Source organism: Antedon mediterranea, chromosome 4 (assembly GCF_964355755.1).
Source record: "Antedon mediterranea chromosome 4, ecAntMedi1.1, whole genome shotgun sequence".
Classification (NCBI taxonomy): Eukaryota; Metazoa; Echinodermata; class Crinoidea; order Comatulida; family Antedonidae; genus Antedon; species Antedon mediterranea.
The window spans coordinates 21,056,601-21,068,980 of record NC_092673.1 but is presented as its reverse complement, the minus strand read 5'-3'; the positions used below and the strand labels follow the sequence as shown (position 1 = coordinate 21,068,980).

Sequence of the window (12,380 nt, the reverse complement as noted above, 5' to 3'; positions counted from 1 at the left end):
GACACGCGTGGTAATGACGTCATTTTTAAAATCCACCAGCTAAAAACACAAACATTGCATCAACTCAGTTCGTGTCGCGAAGCATTTTTGGTGTCTATATCGCGCTAAAATTGAGATTTTATTGTTAAATTAACACTTTAGATTGACAGGTCTTGGTAGTTCTTGCAGGGAGGTATAACATTTTTTTAAATTTTATACCTCCATGGTTCTTGGTAGGTCTTGGTATTTAGGAGGACCTCATTTTAGGCCCTCCCCTGGTCCCATTTATTTCAAAATCCAGGATCTGCATGAGGGTAATACATTATCATTGTTGCACCTCTTGTATCATAATTTAAAGTTACAGAATGCGATTTTATAAATAGATTTTTCAAAATATCCATAAATAGCACAATTTAGTTGTTTAAAGTTTTTTTCTCTCTTTTGTGGTGTCAACTGTCAACGACTATTTATTCATTTCATCATCAACAGATTAATACAATTATTGAATACTTCTGTGATAAGCATAATAATAAGAACTATTTTATTGTTATTCTCACTTTTGTTTGTTTTTTTTATATATATATATATATTTATTATTGACGTTATCCAAATTCCTTCACTTGCACTGATGAAGGGCTAGTGTTTGTTTGTTTTATCTTTATACTGGGTAACCTAGTCTTCAGTCAAAGACTGATCTCCCAGAGGGCCCAGTTGGTGATCAGTGGCTGTGATGTACTAATACACCGGGGTAACCCCCTACTCGTCTCGAAAGATGTACTAGGTTCTTTAAAGTGCACACGAGCAAGTTGTGTACACTGGACCTACGGTTTATAGTCCTTATCCGAGAAGACTCGTTTTCTACCACCAGAACCATGGAGTGAGTGAGCCTCGAACCCCTGCCGATGTTATGGCTACGTGATTACGGTTCCACTGTCTTAACCGCTCGGCCACACTCACTCACAGTGTTGCCCGAAAGCTCTGCTAACTTTTCTGGCTGTTTACTTTATCGTTTTGATTTAGCTTTTCGCTTTTTATTTTTGTATCTCCATTGAGATCCAGCCACTGATACCCACAGCATTGTCATTTTTTTCAGTAATTTGCCTTTGGATTTATATTTACATTATGTTATTTTATCTATTTTATTTTGTTACTGTTCTTAGAATCTGAACATTAATATTTCTTTTCTGTTATCCACCCTTTTTCCTAATTTTCTAATGTTTTTTTTGTTCTATAATTCTCAACATCTAAAAATGTAAACGCTTAACTAATAAATGTACTGCAGAATGGATCCCTGCAGAAGATACATTTACTAATGTTATATAATTATTTTCAGTATGTATTTTTTAGATATATAATTCAATGTTTACCCTATATACAATACATTATTTTAAAATGCGAACAAAAAAAAAAATTTTAAAATGTTTTTTTTACTTTTGTGTCTCATGGTTATATTTGTTTGCTTATCTTCTCGTGCGTTACTTATGTTGCGTTACGTTTCTTTTTTGTTTAAAGTTAGCTTTTTATTTCTAGTACAAGTTCAATAAATATTTATTGAAATCAGCAAAATAAAGGATAAAAAATAGAACAGAACAATTAAAATTCTGGTATTAATAGTATATATTTCATTATTTAAAAAAATGTCAGCCAATTAGTAAGTAGACAAAGACAATAAGTCAAATTGAGGTATTGATCGTCAAATGAGGTATTGATAGGTGGACCCTGATGTGCGTTACAAAGCCAGAAATTCTCCCTTCTTCTTGTAGTATTCATCTAAACGTATAATACCATATCTAACAAAAAATAACAGATTTATTGTACTACTTAATTTGGTAGTTCATAAAAGGGGATCCAGTCAAGTCGCCCCATCGCAAAGTCGCCCCATACAAAGTCGCCCAATACAAAGTCGCCCCATCGCAAAGTCGCCCCAAAACAAAGTCGCCCCGGCACAGTCGCCCCATCGCAAAGTCGCCCCATTACAAAGTCGCCCCATCGCAAATTCGCCCCATCGCAAAGTCGCCCCAACGCAAAGTCGCCCACGGTTTTAATCATATTGGTTGCGTTTGATATCGATTGCGTTGTTACTTTGGTCGCGCTAATGTCGTATACAGTATAATGTTTATCCTATATACATAATTTGTGTTTTAATTTTTATTTTACAGGTTTTAATGGAGTGATGTGCTTTTTAAAAATCATTAAAAAAATGGTCCCTTGTTTGAAAGTTCTAAAAAGATTATCCCTGATTTATAGTTTCGAAAATGTTAATTTAATATGATTTTAAAATTAGTTACCAGAGCCACAATTACGAATCTTTCTTCAACCTACGCGTGGATACCAGCTAATTTTTTAGGATAATATAATAAATGTATAAATGTGTAGTAGCCTAGGCCTTCCTATAGATTTACAGTAGTTAAAACAATAACAGTGTTGTAAGACAATGAGTGTTATAGGCTACTTATTGATCATTTTGCATTTATTGACAAGTTATGTGTCTTAATTATTTTTATAATGACACTTCAAAATAAAGAAATAAAAAAAAAAAGGATTTCATCGCCGATATGATTGTTTTACTTGCAGGTATTTTAGTAAAATTAAAACGCTACATTTTGACCATGGAAAAACCATCGTACAGTATCGTGTGCGTGTTTTTTAAAAAGGGGAATCCCCGACGGTCAGCAGAAAGACGTAGCAGCTGTGAGGAAACAGATACCAGAAGGCGCAGCTCCGATTGGTTTCAGAGAATGTTTCAGATGGCGAGTCGCCTTTTATTCAACAGCACAATGATCATTTTACTGAAGAAATTCTTTTCAACCCCTTTGGTTAGGCCTAGAACATTCTAATTATCATGCCTAATATCCTCATATCGGGTATTTATTTAATTTTAAATTAAACAAGACAGTGAAGAGGCACGGAATAATACGTACACGGACGTACGACGAATACACACACGCACGTCATCATTTACGACATATAGTGGTGATATGATGCAATTTTATAATGGATATAATGATGGGATTGCCTTTTTCCAGGCTTACAATCAATGTTCATTACGTAATACTATGTATATAATAGTAAACTGAATGTTTATAAATAAATTGTTTTACGTAATTTGTTGCATATAAAATAAAAGACACAGACGTAGCCTACGTTTCCTATAAAATATTTCACATTTAAATAATTATGTACTGCTAAATGACATTATGCTGGATAATATTATAATCTTAAACTATGTTTACAAATTATTAATATAGGCCTAATAATAATAATACATATTCATCGACCAAAGTAAAAATAATCTAGATCGTATAACATCATTTTATCGCGACTAAATTTAAACGCGACCGATTTCGAACGCGACTGATATCATCGTAAAACTCCGGCGGGGTTTCCCCATCTTCAGATGGTGCGTTGTAGTACGACGACAACGGCGGAGTAATTACGGGGGTTTCCCTCTGGTAAGCTAGCACGTTAGTGCGACCGCGGAGTGATTAGTCGGGGGCTTCCTCTCTGATGATGGATGGGGGTGCGTGCCGATCGTGTGACCTGAGACTACATGGCGGGGCTTCCCCTTTTTATGCCTACACGTTCCGTGTTATTTTGTGTATCATTGCGACATTTTACGCACTTGTAAACTATTTTTTAACGTTTTGGGGCGACTTTGCGATAGGGCGACTTTGTGATGGGGCGACTTTGCGATGGGGCGACTTTGCGTTGGGGCGACTTTGCAATGGGGCGACTTTGCGATGGGGCGACTTTGCGATGGGGCGACTGTGTCGGGGCGACTTTGTTTTGGGGCGACTTTGCGATGGGGCGACTGTGTAAGGGGCGACTTTGTATGGGGCGACTTTGCGATGGGGCGACTTGACTAGCATCCCATAAAAGTATACACCACCAAATTTTTTAATTATTTGGTTTGTAAAATGTAATTAAAATGCTCTTGTAAATGAATTTGATGCATATAAATACATGCAGTTTAATAGATAAACTTTAAAGAAGATCGACATTAATTCAATAAGGTCAGACTTACTGTAGAAAGTCAAAATCGATGACAGAGTTGTAAGCTTGTATTATGCCCCATAGTCCCCAAAACATATGAGAAGCCTTTATAAGAGAAAATGAAATGTTGAATCTTTAGAGATTTTAGAATCCTCCAGTCTAAAAATATACCATCCCCTAGCACCTCCGCCTCTAAGAAGTGGCTTCATTATTTTGTAACTTAGGATTACAAAACCTTTTGTTCACAACATCCCTGTTAAGTAACATGAAAATTGTGTTTAAATATTAACCTACCAATGCAAACTTATTAACGGTTGCATAAAAGCTTTCTAGTTGTCCATCTGTGATTGGTCCATCTATATTTTTCGCTTTGTTCCAATTGGTCAAATATTCTCTCAACCATTTCAATTGATACTCTTTTCCAGGATAGAGATTGTAGTCAACTTCATCAATACCTTTAGTTAAAATCTTTCTTTATATTAATTTGAATACATTTACATACAATATAACAGTTTTTCTTTACAGTAGTGTTTAAAGATGTATTGTCCCCCTAAAAAAATAAATTTGTAAAAATTTTTTGTTGAATATTCCATTTTAATGTAATAGTTATCCACTTTGACCAAAATTTTGATTGAAAAAAAATGTATTTACCTGAAAAAATGTAATTTAAAGCAAAAAAAATTGTCAAATTGGCTGCCAGCCAATGGATTTTTGGTTGAATTTAATCATTTATTTTGTCATTTTATATATGAAAACATTATTTTTATTCTATGGAAGTGATTAACTTTATTAAAACTACAAAATAACATATTCAAAGTCTGATTTTATTAATCTTAATTTTTCATGTTTTTGAGGGACAATACATCTTAGTGTACCCATAGGAGGTACCTTATCTCTCCCGCTCAATCCTCCACTTACCGGCATATTCATTGAAATGGTTAGCAATATCAAAAGCTTGGTAGCTGTAGGATGCATATTCATAGTCAATGAATGAAACTTTGTCTGAAAAATAAAGATTTTAAACCAGATAGAGTTTGCGTATTTTACTCTGTGTACCTAACTAATAATTTTATATACATTTTTCATAGAGTCAATTTACCTTTGACCTTATCGAAGAGAACGTTCTCAAGTAGAAGATCATGATGTGTAAAAACAACGTTGTTATTGTCTTGTTTTGTCAACACTTCTTCTAACAAATCGATTTCTTTTGACAGAATATCAGCACTAGGATATTCTTTCAAATATCTGTAGAATGAAAGTAATTTTTATAAGATTGTTATTAAATGGCAATCAAAAGTTTTTACTTATTGATTATTGAAAATGAGCATTGTTTGATTTTTCAAAAAACATTTGGAGCCGCCCTCAGCTCAGAAGTTTTTCAGTGTGTACTTTGTCTTTCCAGTTATAAATTAGCATCACCAAGATCATTTACCATAATGGTCTGAATGAATAATTTTATAAAAGTATTTTGCAGAAGGAAATGATGAAAACTACTTTTCATTTTTAAGAGGGTCATCAAATTTGGCTGGAAGTGACTTTTGCCATTTTCTGAGTGTTTTGAAGAGTGTTGGTTCTGGAACAGCACCCTCTGGTGGCTGAATACAATGCATTCGCACCAATTCTTTTGCAATGAGCCTGTATAAAAATTGACAACAAAAAACGTAATGAGAAAATTATTCTTATTTAAAGGTATGACAAGGCCATACCAAAAGGTTAAAAACAGACAAGGCAAAGATGGTTTAAATATAATTATTACTATAAAAACGATATGTGCTGGGGAATTGTGGTGGGTGGTAAAAATTTCAAACGAGGCGAGCCTCATGCTGGCTACCCCCTGTATGATAATTGTTCACAAAATTTTAATTATCTGGTTTGCCTCTCCAAGTCAAATTATTTTCACAGACAAGACCGCTTTTATGTACTGATTACAACAACTACGGTACTAACTTTGCTATCTGTTCATCACGAACACTTTGCATTGTCAGCGTCACACCAGTGATGTAATCATAACAAAGTCCATTGTTGAAGATAGCGTACAGTTCTGGACCACAATCGGCAGCAAAAAGAATTTGAAATGTTTTAATCTCGCTTTCACGGTCAATAATCACTTCGGTCTTCAAACCATAAATGCGGACAAGTACCATATTGGACTTATTTTCACCCAAGTAGCATCCTATCAACTTGTTTGTAATTCCCGATGTAAATATCTATGACAGTGAAAACTCGTTTTTAATATTTTATTTAATAAATATGAATGCACTGGGTTATAATGTGCACAAAAATGCAACATTTCTTATTAATGATTTATTGCCTCAAAAACATGACAAATAAATCATTTTGTAATATTCACTTAAAGAAAAATAATATAAACATAAAATTGTTTACAAATTACAACAGTAGTACTAGTAATGACTACAATTTTTTGTGTTTAAATTTTAAATGTAAATATGTATATTATAATTTGTATGATGTTGTATGTTTAAGCGGATATTAGCCCTTGATGGCATTTGCAGCAATAAAGAAATTGAATTGAATTGAAAAAATTATTTATCAGTTGGAAAATATATCGTTAATAATTTATAGAGGCCCTTGTCTACATTCTTCAACAACAATTTTCTTTAATGATAGCTATATAAAGAGATGTTGCTAATCTAGGCTAGCTATATATACTCTACTACTATACTTCTAGGCACCTTGAATAGCAGTTATACTGTAGGATTAGGACCAAGGTCAACTTTCCCCTAGCTGGCTGGGGACCGGATGGAGGAGGCCTACTCTAGAGTAGTAGGGGTAGCCGCCGTAGTAGTGGGAATCCGCCGTAGTACGTAGACCTATAGATTTAGTACACGTGTCTTCTACCTTAAATTGAATATCGCCTTGAGTCCAGTTGGGTCGCACAACACTCATTAATTTTAGGCAGTCTTCTTTTTCAAATCCATCTCTAACAGTAATATCAATTTGTGGTATATCAACTTTATTAGGACCCATTTAATCCGATGTAATGCGGCCGCGGTGGTGTTGTGTGATGTGGTGGTGGGATTTGTTTTGTGTACATGCAATGAACCGCAACGACCCTGGGAATAATTGCTGTTAAAGACAACTTGTTAGAAGATGTACCAATCATGGTATAGTAATACATAATTGTGTTCGCTGATTGGCTAATCTTTCTTATCTTGCACAATTCTACGGGCGATCAACGGTTGTTCAGTCAGTTGTGTTTCTGAAATCCGAGTCTTTGAATGCAGGTAGGTAGTAATAATTATGTTTGGTAATCAATGAATTGTTTTGTTCGTTTATCGGTATGGAATGGAAGATACTAGCCTATATTTATACGTAGTGTAATAAGTCTGGCAATTTCAAACAGTTTTGTGTGCGTTTTTATACCCGTCCCATCCAGAGGTTTACCTCCATGCGGGACATAATAATATACTACTGTACTAAGTTAGGCACCGCCTAGTGTGTAGTCAGTTTATGCTGTTCTTGTTAGTTTTTACTACAATTATAGGTAAGTTTTATAGGCATGGGCGTATACAGAAATATCTTATTACACTTATCTCTAATGAATCAAGCACAGTAATTTAATTTATCAATGTTAAATAATACAATAATGACATATGTCATCTAAAAATCAGACAAAAGTACTTCATCACACAAAACATATATGCAATGTCTTGAATAAATTACCGTCAACAGTCATAGAATCTGACTCAATCAACCAATTCAAGTCGGTATTATTATTATTTAGTCGATATCGGCTAAAGTTCAGTTATGCAACCGCAAGATGGAGAGTGGCAGGTCAAATGTGGAGTGACGTGCCTATATGGTTCTCCTATCCACTATTATTTCAGCATTGGTTTGTTTTAACAAAAAACACCATGAAGTAATAAATAGTTAGATTGTACCCTGGACTGGTTGCCTTTTTTACAAATTTATTTGTGATTAATGTATTTCTCCTTTTTCCATAATGAGTTACTGAAAAAGATTTTTTTTCCCTAATCTTAGGAATGATGTTTCGGTCCAGTTTATTAAGAGTATTGAGATATTCAAATACATGTTCAGTATTTCAACAGAACTGTAGGGAAAGATTACAGAACAAATTCCGTCCACTTGACAATGGCCTGAATCGATTATACACATCAGTAAGAGATAATGCATCTGCGATCAACCAAAATGTTGCTGGATTCAAGGTCGATAAAAGCACAGACATTATTAGTGTTCAATTTTCAGACAATACAGAGACTCGTTATCCATTTGTCTGGTTAAGAGATAATTGTCGTTGCTCAGAATGCCACGACAAATCATCTGTGCACAGAATTCAGCTGCTGGAGAACCTTGACATTGATGTCCATCCAATAAAGACTGAGATGCACATTGATGGTCATTCGATTATTATGCAGTGGTCAGATGATCACAAGAGTGAATACCCTGTAAACTGGTTAAAAGATGTCAAATTCCCTGCTGCACTAGATTTGATTGATGACATGGATGTGAAATACTGGGGTTCAGAGATGACCAAAGAAAAGATGCCAAGATTTTCTTTTCATGATGTTATGTCAGACGAATCTTGTTTATATTCTTGGCTTGCCAGTCTCCATACGTACGGTTTCAGTATATTAGATAATTTGGGGGATAACGACAAGAACCTGTTCAGATTGGCAGAAAAAGTTTCATATCCACGACAGACATGTTATGGGTGAGAAAATATAATTTGAATTTTGCTTATTGTAGTAATCATTTTCATTGTGTAGTATCATTTGTCAGGAAATCGAATTAGCATAGGTCACAAATGTGTGGAGATAAGGTCACAAGGGGTGGAGATAAGGTCACGTCTGTGATGGCCCCTGGATGGTCAGACTACTGTACATGCTGTTGACATAATTTTGTTGTAGATAAAAAATATTTGCACATGTTGAAGCTTTGTTTGTCTCTAACAGAAATTAACTGTTGTAATTTAACTGTTGTTTTTTCTTTTCATTCCAGTGAAGATTTTGTGGTAAAATCAAACCCAGACCCAACCAACTTAGCATACACGTCATATAGACTTTGTCTTCACACAGATCTTCCATTTTATAAGTATGAACCTGGTGTAAGTATTGAAAATAGAGTGAAATATTCTCTCCATTCAACAAATACAAAACATTCCTTTATTTGTTTTATAACAAACCTACTTTTATCATCCATTGTAAATCATTGACGAATACTAGGCCGGGAAACTAGGCCATTAAAATAGGCAGTGTTCAAACTTTAGACGTGAAGTAGAATAGTTATAGACGGCGCGCAAGTTGCTTTCTGAACGAGATCAGTCAAAAACTCTCAAAATGTTTACAAAAAGCATTAGAGCACGTTCATTATCACCATTAGATATCATTTTTTGGGCTAATTCCAAATGACACGTGATACGTAATTGACCAATCAAATTGCAAGAATACAACCAGGTGTGTTATATAATAGGGACTGTAACCTTGTCACATAATTCTGTAGTTTTAGGAAACCGTAATTAATGACCATTAGATATTTTCTATCATTAATTGGTTGTTTTGTTTCCGTCTAGATTCAAATATTACATTGTATTCAAAGCAGTGAACATGGCGGATCAAACGAGTTTGCAGATGGCTTCAAAGTTGCTGACGACTTACGGCAAAAAGATCCAGACATTTATGACATTCTAAGCAGTGTCCATATTAATTTCGTTGATGAAGGAAAGGATGAAGTAGCAAACACACCCTATGTTTTATCTGATTGGAAACCCATTATTAGGTTTGTATAATTGTCTACAGTTGTTTTAATTGCAGGATGTAAATTTAATCAGTTATGTCGCATACTGTAATCGGTGTCGACATACTGTATACAGTCAACTCTTCCCGGCCCAATACAGACTTTCTGAAAACAGGAAACTCTCCCAATATCCGACTTTTCTCGAGTTCAAAATGGTCCTAAATTTGTTTTTATCATTACAAACACATTTCATTTCAAATGTACCAGACTTTCCAGAAAACCAGACATATTTGGCCAAAATATTTTTAAGCTAAAAATGTTGGTAAATTCATTGTTAATGTACTGTTTTCCCATAAATGTTCTCCAAATTCAGCTGTATCTATTATATAAATAATTGATTTTAATTTCAGATTAGATGAAAAAGGTCAAATTAAACAGGTCAATTTTAATAATCATGTGCGTGGTGTTCAAATGAGTGTAGGCCCTGAAGATGTGAAGAAGGTGTACCATGCATTGGCAACCTTCAATTCAGCTTTATACCAGAAAGATAACTTTACATCATTTAAATTAAAAGAAGGTTAGTTCCTATATTATCAAAAATCACTTTATTGTTCTGTGATTATGTTACATTAATTTAATATTTGTTTTCGTAAACTTTTTTGTTTTTTGATTCAACTAGCCATATTGGAGAGAGTACCACTTGTGATCTCCTGTCACCTACAGTTAGTACAAAGCTTTTGATTTTCGACGATCGACAACCAAACTACACCATGTGTTTCCCCGCTCGGCACAGGTTTGATGTTTTCTAGGTCCAAATTACGCCATGGGTTTCTTTGCTCGGCACACGTTTGATGGTTTATAGGTCCAAATTACGCCATGTGTTTCTTGGCTCGGCACACGTTTGATGTTTTCTATGTCCAAATTACGCTATCCGTTTTTTTTTGCTCGGCACAGGTTTGATTGTTTATAGGTCGAGGCGACGACCGACTACGCATCGATTGACCTGACCTAGGTTGGTTGTCGCAAATTGAAAGCTAGTATTATGGACCTCACTGTTCCTTTCCAGTTAATTCTTTCCAACATGTTTAAGTTTATTTGGTATTTTGCAGGTGAAGCTGCTTGTTTTAACAACACCCGGGTCCTCCACGGTCGGTCTGCTTTTACAGTTCCACCAGGAAGCCAAAATCCACGACACCTTCAAGGAATATACATTGACTGGGATGTAATTTATGCACGAATGAGAGCTATTGCTGCAGACAAAAAGAAATGAATTTTAATTAATATTATATAATACATATATTTCATGTGTACAGTACAGGCAATCCAAAATTAGTGCAGTATTATACATTTATCAAATATAAATGTAGAATTATTCTACTGCAGGTGCAGTAACTACATGTTGTATGCAATTATTTTTTCTTTATTCTTTATTTCAAGCCAACAATGTAAAACACCAATAACAGGTTGAAAATAAAATAACTAAACTATAAATATAAGCCAATAGAAATATATTCAAAAATGTAAATAAGATTATTTAAATAATTTCATATTTCTCAACAGTGAGAACCACAAATAATATTACTAATAATTTCTGGCATTACTAATAATTTCTGGCATTACTAAACTTTTGAGTATAAGAGCATGATGTCACACCAATGTTCCATAAACCAAGATCCTTTTTTTTAATATTTTTTAAATATGATACTTGTTGACTTTTGATATTGTTTTTTCTCATACATTATACAGTACAAGCTCATTTCGAGTTTATGTGTTTCCTTTTCATCTTTTTAATGACATATTTTAAAACAGCAGCTGGCTTATAGCCGATTCACAAATAGAAAAATCATTCAAAATGTAATATTGAACAAATTGTTTGGTATAAATTTTTTCTTTTACCATATTTTTTATTTATTTATTTATTTATTAAACATTATTTAGTGAAGGTAGCCCTAAACAGCATAAGCTGAAAATCAAGGGGCCTCATATAAACATTATAAAAAGAACTTATATGGAAAAAAAACGGATGAACTATGTTTAAAAAAATATAAAAATATATATTATATATGTACTTATTACAAAAATATAGCCTACAATACTATACAAAACGGTGAGTTTTTTCTTTTGGGATTAAATATTTTTTTAGAGCAGACTTAAAATTATTTATTGTTACCGCATTTCTTAGTTTGGTGGGTAGCAAATTCAGGTATGTTGGTGCTCTATAGATGAAGCTGTTCTTAAAAGTTTCAGTTGAGGGTGAATCCATCCAGCAATTGCTGATCATTAGGGACACTCAGCGGATAACAAGACAAACATATACACAAGATGCTCTACATAAACGAAGTCTTATTACAAGTCTTTGGGAGTAGAGTTGTAATTTTGTCCTTAGAAAAAATCCTGACATGTGACGGGGCTTGAACTCAGGACCCTTGGAGTGGTAAGCCAAGCATCATGACCACCAAGAGAGTAAGCATTCACAACCATCGATGTAAAGTATTGGAACAAGACAGTAGCCTATCTAATCAACTGTACAAATATATAAATTTAGCATGATTAAAAAAGAATTAAAATTGAATTGTATTGATGAATTTTGATTCATATAATTTTGTTTTATATCTAATCATTTGTTTACTATTATTTTAATCAATTTTTATTTTAAATAAAATAAATAAATGTGTATGTTGTGGCCTTATTGA

The 12,380-nt window shown here is 33.9% G+C and overlaps 2 protein-coding genes across 3 annotated transcripts; one reads left to right on the top strand and one right to left on the bottom strand.

The window, feature by feature from the left end:
- Positions 1-557: 557 nt before the first annotated feature.
- On the bottom strand, positions 558-6,997 carry LOC140046867 (ethanolamine kinase 1-like). Of its 2 annotated transcripts, XM_072091601.1 has the most exons (8): positions 6,832-6,997; positions 5,920-6,179; positions 5,467-5,607; positions 5,072-5,217; positions 4,891-4,974; positions 4,267-4,427; positions 4,004-4,077; positions 558-1,769 (listed from the first exon to the last, which is right to left on the bottom strand). In XM_072091601.1, exons 1-8 carry the CDS (start codon positions 6,958-6,960, stop codon positions 1,709-1,711), a joined length of 1,056 nt encoding a protein of 351 aa, XP_071947702.1. In that variant the 5' UTR covers positions 6,961-6,997; the 3' UTR covers positions 558-1,708. The 2 variants fall into 2 exon arrangements, with proteins under 2 accessions (XP_071947702.1, XP_071947703.1); XM_072091602.1 differs by lacking the exon at positions 4,004-4,077.
- A 141-nt stretch (positions 6,998-7,138) lies between these two features.
- On the top strand, positions 7,139-12,331 carry LOC140046870 (gamma-butyrobetaine dioxygenase-like). Its single transcript, XM_072091604.1, has 6 exons — positions 7,139-7,217; positions 7,975-8,665; positions 8,953-9,058; positions 9,524-9,729; positions 10,098-10,264; positions 10,797-12,331. The coding sequence occupies exons 2-6, from the start codon at positions 7,977-7,979 to the stop codon at positions 10,955-10,957; spliced, it is 1,329 nt and encodes a 442-aa protein (XP_071947705.1). The 5' UTR covers positions 7,139-7,217; positions 7,975-7,976; the 3' UTR covers positions 10,958-12,331.
- The last annotated feature ends 49 nt before the right edge of the window (positions 12,332-12,380 follow it).

Bases quoted from the DNA above. Each gene is read 5' to 3' on its own strand.
- LOC140046867 (XM_072091601.1), bottom strand. From the start codon at position 6,960: ATGGGTCCTAATAAAGTTGATATACCACAAATTGATATTACTGTTAGA. The intron at 4,428-4,890 runs GTAAGTGGAGGA...TTTTAACTAAAG, and splicing joins CCATTTCAATGAATATGCCG to GTATTGATGAAGTTGACTAC. The intron at 1,770-4,003 runs GTAAGTCTGACC...ATTTTTTGTTAG, and splicing joins ATCGATTTTGACTTTCTACA to ATATGGTATTATACGTTTAG.
- LOC140046870 (XM_072091604.1), top strand. From the start codon at position 7,977: ATGATGTTTCGGTCCAGTTTATTAAGAGTATTGAGATATTCAAATACA. The intron at 9,059-9,523 runs GTAAGTATTGAA...GTTTCCGTCTAG, and splicing joins TTTATAAGTATGAACCTGGT to ATTCAAATATTACATTGTAT. The intron at 10,265-10,796 runs GTTAGTTCCTAT...GGTATTTTGCAG, and splicing joins ATCATTTAAATTAAAAGAAG to GTGAAGCTGCTTGTTTTAAC.